This window comes from Taudactylus pleione, unplaced genomic scaffold (genome assembly GCF_031769625.1).
Source record: "Taudactylus pleione unplaced genomic scaffold, aTauple2 ptg000100l, whole genome shotgun sequence".
NCBI lineage: Eukaryota > Metazoa > Chordata > Amphibia > Anura > Myobatrachidae > Taudactylus > Taudactylus pleione.
In genome coordinates, this window is record NW_028284502.1 from 13,888,949 (window position 1) to 13,902,149 (window position 13,201).

At 43.3% G+C, this 13,201-nt stretch overlaps 1 protein-coding gene across 1 annotated transcript in view; it reads right to left on the reverse strand.

The window, feature by feature from the left end:
- Positions 1-12,996, reverse strand: part of CCDC73 (coiled-coil domain containing 73) — a 150,477-nt gene extending 137,481 nt beyond the window's left edge. The window contains exons 1-3 of the mRNA XM_088470438.1: positions 12,935-12,996; positions 10,696-10,842; positions 1,375-1,446 (exon numbers count right to left, since the gene is read on the reverse strand). Coding sequence (XP_088326564.1) covers positions 1,375-1,446; positions 10,696-10,830 — 207 coding nt within the window. The 5' untranslated portion in view covers positions 10,831-10,842; positions 12,935-12,996. The remainder of the gene's footprint in view (positions 1-1,374; positions 1,447-10,695; positions 10,843-12,934) is intronic.
- Between the last annotated feature and the right edge of the window lie 205 nt (positions 12,997-13,201).

Below are 13,201 nucleotides of genomic sequence, written 5' to 3' on the forward strand. Positions count from 1 at the left end.
AACTACATATAGTATGACTGCTTCTCACTTCGGATTATTGTTAGTAATGCAATACATTCTATTGGGAAATGCTTCCTCTGGGCTCCTAAAACGTTTGCATACTATCACTTGAGGCCCCCTCTAAAAGAAAGTTGGATCAAAATCTATACAGTACGAAGTGAGAAATATTGCACTAAGTTTTAGGTAGCAAGAAGCCCCTGTTTGATCCTTATTTATTTACAGATATATTTATACGAGCAGAGTGCCAGAGTGATGCTTACACTCTATAGGCCTGATTCAGTACGGAACGCAATTGAGATCGCAGCTGCGTAATCGCACGCAATGAAGCTGTGAAAATATGCTAATGCCTGCCACAGCTCAGCCAGCATAGAGACGCCCCACTGCTGCTTTCTCACATCCGTAATACCTCGCAGTCCTGCGTATACGTCAGAACCATCGAAGCACATTGGCCAGTCACGCACAATTACAGCAGGTCAGACCCGTCGCAGAAATTGCAAGTCTCCTCGCACGCAGTGAGTACTCAGGCTGCGTAGGCAATCGCAGCGTCTAATTTATGCACGGCGTTCAAACGTACAGACACGCCTGCGTTTCTCCAACCATTCTCCCGTCACCACCTCCAAACGCTTACGGCCTGTCACTCACTCTGCGATGGATTCCTGACTGCGTGCGTAATCGCAGTGCGATGGCAGCGCATGCACATTACTGAACAATCAGCTGATCTGCGTACCATGCTGCAATTACGTACGGTGCAGAAATCAGGCCCTATATTCCCTATCACAAGGACACACACACACACTAGTATTCATTTTTGTCAGAAGCCAAATTCACCTACTAGTATGTTTTTGGAGTATAGGAGGAAACCGGAGTACCCATGAAAAACCCACAGAAACATGGGGAGAACATACAAACTCCACATAAGGCCCTGGTTGGGACCCATGAGCCCAGTGCTGATAGGGAACAAAAGGTATCCATTGTGCCACTGTGCTGCATCACATCTTGGAGTAGCAATCAGGTGGCAAGTGACTACATCTATATAAAAAGTTTATCCACAAATATGTAAACCCCTCTTGGACATGTAATGCTCTTCAGTGCACAGACTGAACAAAAATATCCTATGAGGGTCAAATAGTGTGACTAGCCAATCATCGCACACTATAGCAGATCTCTGTCACTGTCCAACCCGAATTTCCACCATCCTTGAGCAATATCTACTTGATTTTGTTGCTGACAGTTGTCTTGCGTGTATAAATCGTTGTGTTTATGGGCAACATAACACAGCTGACAACTAATAGTCATAATAATAATATTAAGCAGATTAACAGAAAAACAAGTTAAATAACCTAACATGAAAAGTATATGCTGAAGTGTACATACATTTTCCCACACAAGTTCTTGTTTCTCCATCAAAATTTTACTAATATGCTCTTCATACTGAACTTTAGCAAGCTGGTAAGACATAAGCAAAAGAAAATCTGTTAATACATTACTAACAATACAGTATCTGTCCATCAAGAGAATGTTTGTTATTAAAATGCCATCATACATCAGGGTAGTAGAACCAGACAGGATAAACTTCATGGCCAAGAAACAACTGTCCTCCAAATCAGCAACATCAGCTTCTAGATAAATGTATTACCTCACACCACTCATCACCACCCATGGGCACTGCACTTAGCCACAATCACTCACACACACACACACACACACACACACACACAACAGCAGAAATCACAGCACATATGCTATTTATTACCAGTTATTTATATAACGCACACATATTCACATCAGTCCCTGCCCCAGTGGAGCTTACAATCTGTGGGCCTGATTCAGAGCCGCTCACTCTGAATCAGGGCCGTGCTTTTTTTTTTTTTGGAGCGGCCTCTTGGCCGCTCACATAGCTGTGGGTGACCTTCGCGACCATTGAGCTTGCGACGAGACCCTTGTGGTAGGGTCTCGTTCAGTGCAAGCCCCAGAGAGCTTTCGGCTCTAACAGAGCCGGAAGCTCTCCACTGACATCACTTGTGATGTCAGTGGGGACGCCCCCAAACGGCAAGCTTTCTCATGGGAACGCCTCAGTTTGGGCAGCCACCCCCCCGGCCCGCCCCCAACAAAGGGGGCGAGCTGTCACTCAACATCGACAGGTCGCCCCCCTTTGGTGCGAGACCCGGAGAGACGGAGTGCCCATCGCTAGCCGGGTCTCACACATGCACACGATGGAGACGGTTCCGTCGTGCGCATGCGCTGTGGGCCACCATCGACCCGGTTGCGAGCGCTCAGTGCTTGCGACTGGGTCTGAATCAGGCCCTGTGCTGCCTACCACATGTACACACATACCACACTAGGGTTAACTTTTGTTGGGGGCCATTTAACCTACCAGTATATTTTTTGGAGTGTGGGAGGAAACTGGTGTACCCGGAGGAAACCCACAAACACAGTTAGGGCTGTAGTGGGAATCGAACCCCCAACCTTAGCGCTGTGAGGCAGCAGCGCTAACCGATACACCATCTGTGCTGCCCTGCGATGCTATAAATCAATTCCTACTGGACTAAAACACCCTTTAGACAAAAAAAGGAGAAATTTACACCTTGGCAGATGGGGCATTTAAAATGCGCAGACGGATTTAAAAGGGTGTGGTATGATATGTCGACATTAATCATGTAGACACTGATGAAATGTTGACATATCTCTCCTGGTGGCCCAGTGGCGATTTACCTGCTCCCAACGGCTGCAGCGGCTTCCGGGTCCTGGCGATCAAGTGACCGTCTTTCCGGCGGAATCATCTGATGCTCCAGCAGTCCAGGTAGAGATTCTTCCTCTATAGTTAACCCTAATCCCTACTCATAACCCTCACTCTAGTGCCTAACCCCAACCTCCCCCACCATAGTATAGACCCTAATCTCCCCCTAATGATAACCGTCCCATAGTCTAATGCAAATGTCGACATGTCACATGTCGACATAACTGTCGACATTATAAATGTCAACCTAATGACTACATCCTGGATATATTATTTTCCCTTCTGCCAAAAAAATAAATGCATTTGCAACCTTTGCATTGCAATATAGTTTATTTTGGGAGCAAAGTGCAAAGTTTGAACCTTTTTTTAATTTGCTCCTAGCTTAGGCCCAAAATCCAATTTCCTAATTGTGGGTAAACACTGTGTCAACAAATAGGCTGTTTGGCCGACCTGCTGACCTACCTGATTATTGGTAAGTGCATATACACTTACCAATTGTCTGCCTGATGTGTTGGGCCGTCACAACTAGGTGGGCATTTAAATTTGCCCACCCAGTTCAGCGGTCATTCCCCGCCAGGCACCTGCAGCATGTGGATGGGAGGTCGGCTGACCGCCCGTACACATATTTTTGAAAATAAAAATCTTTTGAAAACACTGCAAACATGGAAGGAAAGAAACATGGTCAAACAAAAACAATGCATGTATGAACTGAGACACAACAACAGAAATGATACACTATGTAAACAAAAGTGATTGGACACTAACAGCAAATAGATCGAGATGTTATTGACGTCAGTACTTTGTAGGTCCACCACGTGCAGTGATTACTGCAGACAACCTTCTTGGCAAACTGTCCCCACATTCCTGGACAACATATGCTAGGGCGCAACTAACAGGTTTCAGCCGAGTACACTTTAGACGATATGTCATACACATCGGGCAGTGTGTACCCGCTATGTTGCTGACGATGCGCGCTCCCACGCGTCATCAGCTACAATTGCCGTTCCGACGTGTGATAAGAGTCAGTGGGAATGCCGAATGCAGCATGAACCCCACTGTCGTTCCGTCGCTGCCAGCATCGGCAAGTGTGTACGTGATGCCTGCGTCCCTGCGGACGACATCGTGCTGGGTACACATCTTTAAGTGTGTACCCAGCATTAGAGCAACTGAGAGAAGATGTGAAGGAAAGACAAAGATGAAATGCAGTCCTGGGCAGAGAGTCCAAGCAGAAGGAAAACAGGTGCAGCGGTGAGCAAGAGTAGTAGATGAGAAGACAGGAGGGAGGAGAGGGAGCGGGGTATTGCAAAGTGTCCTAGTACACAAGGAGGTAGGAGACACTACCCTAAAACAACTCAGGCACGCAACAGAAAAAATAAAAGTAAATAAGTGTGTATAATAGATATATATATAATTGCTGCCGTATTTCTGGGTAGTCATCCCAAGGAATAATATGTGGAAAACATATAAAAAAGAGGCAGAATGGCGCAGTTATTGAAATACTGTGATACAGTATTATGGTAATTAATTATCACCCCCAATGGGGACACCAAATGTACTCTAAAAGACTGTGAATATCCTTAAATGATAAAAAAAACAGTTATTAACACATTATACAATCTATAAAATCAAAGGGTAAATACAAATCTAGCATAAAACCAGAATTTGCATCTAGCTATTCATTTGTAAGGGTGAGTAATTAGTCCACCAGAGGAATACACAGCTCCACACAGACAGATGAATCACTGTATGATGTAATACATATGATTCATATAGCATGTATAGTTACCGGTACCACTCAGTTCAATAAGGAGGAGATAGCAATATCCAGCAGGGTTAATAATAACCTGCAGCCCGTGCAGTCCCTTGGCTGTAATGTACTCCCATAGATAAATCCAAGAGTGGCTTATTTCCCTCCAGGAGGGAGGAGGGTCCTGCTCAAGGTCGGGGAGACAAATAGATGACACAGGGGAGCTGGAGGCAGGGGGGAGATGGAGGATAAAAGAAGGTGAAGTGAACCTTGTAGCAACAAGGTTAAGTTGCTATGCTTTTATGAACTGGTGGGTTTGCAGCACCCGTTTCAAGCTATGCAGGCTAGGGGATAGTCTGACAGAGTGAGGGAGAACATTCCAGTAATAGGGGGGCAACACACAAGAAATCTTGGATTCGGGAGTGAGGGGTTAGTAACCAGAGGGAAGGAAAGGTGACGGTCATTGGCTAACCAGAGTTGGCAGGAGAGGGAGGGAGATGAGGTTAAAGATGGAGGGAGCAGTGGAGTTGGAAAACCTGGTCTGTAAGGGCGGAGTTTGTGAAACTCTGGTCATTAACATACAGAAATCTTATGGGAACATAATGGACTAAATAGGAAAATTATGGAAAGATAACAAGTGGAATGCTATGGGTAAAGTAAGACAAGTGAACAATTAAAAAAACAGTAAAAAGAAGGTATAACCTGAATACAGCAGACTCTTCAAGTAGGCCTACAAAGATCCATCCCAATCCTAATGTACTAGATCAAAAGTCGATTCTGCACTCAGATTCAAATACAAATCAGTTCCTTGTTAGATAATTAGTTTGGGAATGATGTATAGGTCCCCAATCTCAAATAAACTAAAGAGCAGACAGCTCCCTTACTTCACAAGTGATCAAGTACACATGAAGAAAACAGAACCAGAAATATCTGATTCAATAAAAACTAACATACAAATAGAATCCCAGCTTATTAAAACGTGCATGCTGTAAATGTAACACATAATAAAGAAATGCAGTAATACAGATTACTCAATATTGATGAAAGACTGGTTAATTAATCACAGTATACATAACCTATAAAGTGCCATATTATAATTATACTTCTAGTACACATAACAATTTCACATCCCTTTTAGTCAGGGAGGGCAGGCTGCTGTCCTGTGAATGACCCTTGTATAGGTATAAAGTTTCTGTAGAAAAGGAAGAAACAGACGTGCTCAATAGTGAAGTACAATCTATATCTTGCACCAAAGGTGAAATAAGGGGTACCTATGTGCCGCTAATCCTTGTACCCCAAAATAAGGCTATACTTTCTTATCTGCGCTACTTTACAGTATCCTCCCCCAGGTCGATTCTACTAGCCAACCAAGTCAACATTAGTAATTTACCAGAAAATATATTTATTGAAAGCTGGAATAAATATTGAATGATGACTTACATGTATTCTTTATCGCTTAATATTTAATTCAGATGCAGACTATTTAAACTGTAAAAATCAAGTTCACCTACTTACAATAATAGAAACAATGTAGTGAAAAAAATAAGCAATTAAGGTTAGGTCATTTTCCATCACTAATGTGTAAACACTGCATCAGGTAGTTCCTCACTTTACTCCTACATGGATGCAGAAGTATAATTATTTTGTTTGTCTTTTAAATAGCTTGTAAGTGGGGGCTGAATTCTTCTGGTTTATAAATGTTATTAAAATTTGGTACTACTGATAATTTCATGTACGAAAAGATATAAACAAATTATACTATAGCAACACACTCTAAACACAATTGAACTAGAGCACTTATTTACTGAACTGCAACAGGTCTAGCATTGAGAAACTGCTGTTAACTACGTTTTTTGGGAGGGTTTTATTTTTAAAGGGAATTTATTGATACCCGCATAGGCTGTAAGGCTGGGTACACACTTCGCGACCCACCAATGTGACGCCCGATGATGCCGGTGAACGATATATATATATATCGGCAGGTCGTTCACCATTGAGCTGAGTCGCTTCATTGCCCGTGTATGCAGGCTCATGCAACAGCCCCGATGAATGACCCGCGGAAGTTCGCATAGTGAGTACACACTAGACGATGTGCCCGATATGTCGGCCCACTACGCGGGATCGGATGACATTTCGTCTAGTGTGTACCTGTCTTTAGATCTGCAGAACAGTGGATGCTCACCGATGTTTTTAAATTATTAATGACCATTATTTAAGTTGTGCCAACATAATCCACAGTAGTGTATAACTAGGTCACGGGAGAAAGCAGAAACACTAGAGGAAATTCTCACAAACAAACTGTTAACAGATGGAATAGATCTCTGGCCGCAGTGCTGACAGGCTATTTCATTGCTGTGATTTTTAATCATAAAACTGTATTGTACATAGGAGCCTATTTATCAAAGAATATTTGCAGAATATCCCCCCCAAAATACCAGTTTTTGGGGCAGACCTACAAATATTAAAGCATCCCCTGCATTATCTACAGGGAGTCCACAGCAGATATTGGATATTTCAACGATCTTATTGACACAAATTGCAGCAAAAAGGTATATATAGTATTGGGGGCACTGTGTTGCATTTACAATGTGAGTGTTTGCATACAATACATGCTGTGTGGCACAGTAAAATCACTATACACAAGAACAGGTAAAATAGTATATGAAGCAAAGTTCTAACAGTCTACCAAAAAGTCGACTTGCTAAAATACAGAGCTCCATCAAGCATGAACAACTTCAGAAACTTTTCCTGCCAACATAAAATACATAGTTTGGTGAGCTTCCAGACTACATTACATGAAATGAGAAACAGTGTTACAAGGGAGAAATCAAGACCTTTAAAATCTTTTCTTTTTATTACATGCCTTAGGACTACAAGCATTTAAGTGTTTTTATATAAACACTATCATAACAATAAAAGATGAGTAATTTGATGGTTTATTTACCAGTTGTAACCTTTATAAAGTGTCAAGTCTTCTTTGAAATGTTTGCTTCAGGCTGTAGTTTAACAAGCTGGACAGAGAATTGTACAAGCTTTTTAGTTCCTGACCCAGAACTGATTTAGGAACGGAATACAGATGGCTCATGTTCACGGTCTAAAGTGCTGATTGGCACTTTCTTAAGTTTTCATTTCTAAGTTATAATCTGCCTCCTACAGAATAAACCAAGTTTCATAATACTTAATCAAACCCTTCTTTCACTTTTTGACTTTAATTCTTCACGGAAACTCTCTCCGTAAAATAAATGTCCTAAGAACGGCAGCAAGAGAAGCGGATTAGTTTAATAAAGATGTTGAGGCTAATGTTATCCTTTAATGTATAGGAGGGGCAGCATATTCTGCATCACTGTACAATTAGTTTGAATAAAACGTCTACAATTAAGTTAGGCAAATACAGTTCTGGGCACACTGGCATTACAAATAGAATAAAGCGTATACAGAGGGTCAAATATATATTAAAAATGTTTTATAGGGTTTAGTCAGCTGACAGCATATTATGTACTATACTATACCCAATAGTTAGTTACTCAACAATTTTCCTTCAGAGCAGCTTAAATATTTAGTGTATAGATTCATTAAGGTGCCAAAATTGTGCACAGGGGTATTGGGCCTGATTCAGTATCACGATAATAGGTATCAGCTGCGATGGTTATTGAAGTCGCTGCTGCTAAACTATGCTAATGTTTGCAGGAGGCGTCTGAAGAAAAAAAAACGACCACAGTGTGAAGCAGAGATCTAATTTCACTCCAAAAAGACAAATTTAGGACAAGTCCACAAAGTGTGCAAGAAAGCTCCGATATCAGTGCTACATCTCCTACAAAGATTTGAAGCATCCAGATGGAACACAGGGCCTAATTCAGACCCGGTCGCAAGCGCTGACCGCTCGCAACAGGGTTGATGGTGGCCCAGAGAGCATGCGCACGACGGAGCCGGCTCCGTCGTGCGCATGCGCGAGACCCGGATAGTGACAGGCACTCCGTCGCTCCGGGTCTCGCACCAAAGGGGGCGTGCTGTCGATGTTGAGTGACAGCACGCCCCCTTTGGTGGGCGGGTGTCGGGGGTGGCTGCCCAGATGGAGGCGTTCCCATGGGAATGCCTACCGTTTGGTGGTGGCCCCACTGACATCACAAGTCATGTCAGTGGGAGAGCTTTCGGCTCTGTTTGAGCCGAAAGCTCTCTGGGGCTTGCGGCCACGAGACCCTACCACAAGGGTCTCGTCGCAAGCCCGATGGTCGCGATGTGACCTGAATGAAGCCTGCAACCAGTGGCGTAACTTCATCCCAGTTGTCCAGAGGCAAGACAGATGGTGGCGCTTCCTCATGCCAACTCTTCAATTTTATAAAACGATTGACACTGCCATGACATTCCTAGGAGTTGTATCATGCAACTCCATACTCCCCATCTAGTTACAAGAATTCAGAGAGCATTTTTAAGACCGCCATACAATACTGAGAGCATTATTGTGACGCCAGACAATAAGGAGAGTAATTTTGTGACCTCCATACAATGCTGAGAGCATTTTAATGACCTCCATACAATACCGAGAGCGTTTTAGTGACCACCATACACTAGTATGAGCATTTTAGTGACTTCCATACACTACTAAGAGCATATTTGTGACCGCCAGACAATATGGAGAACATTTAATAACCACCATACAGTGCTAAGAGCATTTTTGTGACCACCCAGGGAATAGAGATAATTTTTGTGACCGCCATACAGTACAAAGAGCAAATTTGTGACCACCCAGGCAATACGGAGCATTTTTGTGACCGCCAGAAAATACAGATAGTAATATCATCTCATCATTAAATAACCTTCCTCAAATATCAATTTTTCAGCAACAACCCCATTCAACATAAGTCTTAATAATCATTAACTCTGTCATACCCACCAATAATTAAGCCCCACATCAATAATTATATTTACTCATTAAGCAGCTCATTGTAATCAAAAGAACCACAACCTCAATAAAAACATTAAACCATACAATATTAACCCTGTCACCCTATGAACGCCCACATAACTTACCCCCTTATACTTCTTAACTTTGCTGAAATATGTCCATGACCCCCCCCACGTTCTCACTTACACTTACCTGTTGCTGATCTTCACTGTGCCACTGTGACCCTGTCTTTGCTGCTGCCATCAACTGCCCCAGGATTTAGGCTTGTTAGGAAGAGGAACCACTGTGGAGGAGTTGGGGAGCCCCTGTCCAATGCCGTGACTGACAATCCCCTAGAATGCATGGGAGGTGTGAGCCACCGGCAACCTCTTGCCTCTTCCATTACAATACCCCTAACAGCCAGTGGCAGGTGGAATAATCCAATCAGGTGGTAGAAGGGGGTGGTGAGTAGCAGACAGGGAAGGGACAGTTCAATACAGCGCTGATCCGCACAGCTGAGAGCCAACCAATGCAGCAGCTGATGATGATCACATGCAACCAAGAAGGAAGGGGAGTAGAGAGAATGGCCCGGGCGCACGGACAGCACCTGACATGTCAGTCATGTGACTGTCAGTACTGTGGCTAGCGTAGGCCAGCCTGCCCAGGACCAGAGAGCTGCAGAGCCTGGAAGGCTGTGGGGCGGGGGGTAGCACTGAAGGGGCAGCCGCGTCTTCAAGGCACCAACAGTATTGCAGGGGGGCAGTGGAAGCTGGGACAATGGAGGAGTGGCACCCCCTTCAGAGCTGGCACCTGGAGGCCACTGCCAACATGGTCTCCGACAGTTCCACCCCTGCCTACAACCCCATTTTACATGGTCAAAGAACTCATCTGTGACATCCATTATCCATAAGTGCATTATTCCATATACTAAAAGCACAATGATAAATACTATGTGGCGCATGAATGGATTACAGAATACAATTCCCTGCCCCCGACTCATCAAGAACCGTTCGAATCTCATGCATGGTACATGTTACAATTACATGGTAATTTTAGGACCTTTTTATTTTAAAATATATTTTATTGGAGGTATTAACAAAGAAGTACATAAAATTTATAAACATGAGTGACAAAATGAGAAAATACGGCAACATATGTTATAAGTCAAAAAGTCATTTTAGGACTTCTGTGACTGTTACATTGTGACATACCATACTGGATTGAGACATATTCTATTTACATTTAGTGGAACTTTAAGCTGACATACAAGAGATGCCATTAAACATTTTTATGAAAATTGAAAAGAAGATTCCACACAATGTCACCTACTCGCCCCATTCGTAGTTCTTCCACAGCTTCAAGCAAATGTGTTCTAAACTCGAAGAGCTGGATAGGAAGCAGAGTTTCGGAAGGCACTTTTAAGGTATAGGACGTGTTCTCTAACTCCATTTCTTCTTTGTCCATTATTAAAATGGCCTGTAAAATGGTATGCAAGACTCGTGTTATCCAGATTTTCATATACATACCTTAAGAAAGCATCAGCTTATACTATACTAAAAAATTAGTTTTGGTTATACAGTACTCAGAGCATACCAACACTTCTACCTATATCAATGTAATGTCCAAGTGGAATAATAGTTTTATTAATTTATTCAAAAGGACATAGTCAAGATTTATTTTATTTTATTTTAATCTGCACATCCGAATAGACTACATCATTCTATTTATCATCAATTTGTAAAAAGGACATTTTGTGGGGTCGATTCAATAAAGTTTACCCCGTGAGTAAGGGCATACATATGCAGGCACTTACAGTAGCCCCAGACTCGTTGATTTTTGTTTGCAGCCCAATAGGGCGCTGGAAGGTGATCGCCCCCGACAGGAGCAATAATTGAATAGCTCCGTCAGGCACGAAGGGGGGCTCAAACTATTGAATTCTGCCCTGAGATTCCAGTGTGAAATGGGCGCGAGATGAGCTGCCGCTGCCGGCGTTTCCACCACGTTGCAATGACACCTAGCTCTTCTTGCACTTAATTGGATCGACACCTTTAAGTTTCTCTCTCCTTTTTTTTTTTTTTTCTAAATGTCCCCTCCACGCCTCATTCGTAGTTCTTCCACAGCTCATTGGTATGTCCCCGGAAGCACAGAGTTGTATTCTGCATTTACAGATGATAACTATTTGCCAGTAAACAAGCGTCTGGAAGCTTCATTGGGCGGAATAAGACCTCATTCAGGGATGGCACCAGCCTGACAACATTTTTAGTAGGGATGGACATCGGAAGCCCACCATCAAATGATGGCTGGGCTTCCACCATCAAAACTTTTGATGCAATGGTAATTAACTATCGCATCAAAGGTATTAGATTCAAAAAACTATTCAAATGAATAGTTTTATTTATTTTTTTTACCTAGAAGGGTCTTTTGTGCATGCGCAATAGCCCTATTTCAGGGCTGGCAGGGGATGGCAATGGGGGCGGGACAGGATGGGATTGGGGCACGGCAAGACGCCCGATGCTGAGAGCTGCAGCGACAGTGCAGCTCTCAGCATTAAAACAAAAAAAAAACACATCACAACACCATCAAATAATTACCATTCGATGGCGGCAAACATCAGAATGCTGCCATCGAATGGTAAAAACACTACCATCATAAGAAAAACATTGATGATCAGCAAACATCGACCATCGATGTCCATCCCTAATTTTTAGTCAGCCGCCACAGACATAAGGCAGAACCGGTGGCAGCACTGGCATATTACATCATATACAGTATCTTCACAACTATTCTTTATGTTGTTTAATAAACCATACTGAAAAGCATTTCTTGTCATTTATTAAACTTGTCTGAGGTTTATACTTCTAATTATTTAGTAAATGGTCAGAAGCTGAAAGATAATAAAGTAACACTTCTGCTGGATGATAGTAAAATTAATAACGCATTCATTATGTCGGCGGTCAAAATGTCGATACGTACTGTATGCCGACAGGGTACATGTTACCATGTTGCCACAATGTCACACCTAATGCTAACCCCCTTACCCTGACGCCTAATGTCGACATTTTCACTATGCCATCATAACATTCAACACTGATTGCCGACACAGTGAATGTCGACTCCTTGACTGCATACCAATAATCATGATGATTAGCAGCATAACGTAATTACAAGTGGCAGGAGGAGGACTCAGGAGGGAAAGTCCTCAGTGCAAGTTACATTTTTACTTTTCTCTGTAATAATAACATGATTATAGTGTGTATATATCACCAACACCCTGTACCTGCCTGTGTACATCGGCTGCCATATCGACTACGTGACCTAAATTAAATAGCCCCGAGGGTTATGTATACCGAGCTGAGCGCCGGTCACCGTCACTGAGCAGCGGGCACTAGTACAGCGCGCAGCCTCCGCTATCTTCCCGCCCAAACCCGCGGCCATTCCACTAGGTGCGGGCCCCCTCTGCCTCTCCCGCCGTCAGGTCAGTCCTGACTCCTATGTCTCTTATTATCATTACATAGGACACACACGCAGTACCACAATGATAAATACCATGGTGCTTTGGAGTAATTACCTAATTGATGGAGGCGCTGGCTGGCTGGTTGTGTGAGAAAGTGGCAACAGCGTGGTATTGTGCCTTACATAGGTCTAACTGCCCCTCCTGCCCAGGGAGTGCCAGGGCCAGCTCGAGGCATGTTCGACCAGTGCGGTTAAATAGGGGAGCCACGCCATAGAGGGCGCACCCCTCCCGGCCATTCCCAAATTAGAGCCGTATGCAATTTGAGCTGAGCCGCGTTAAGTTAATGTGGCCTGGACTTAACGCCGACTTCGTCTGTTTTGT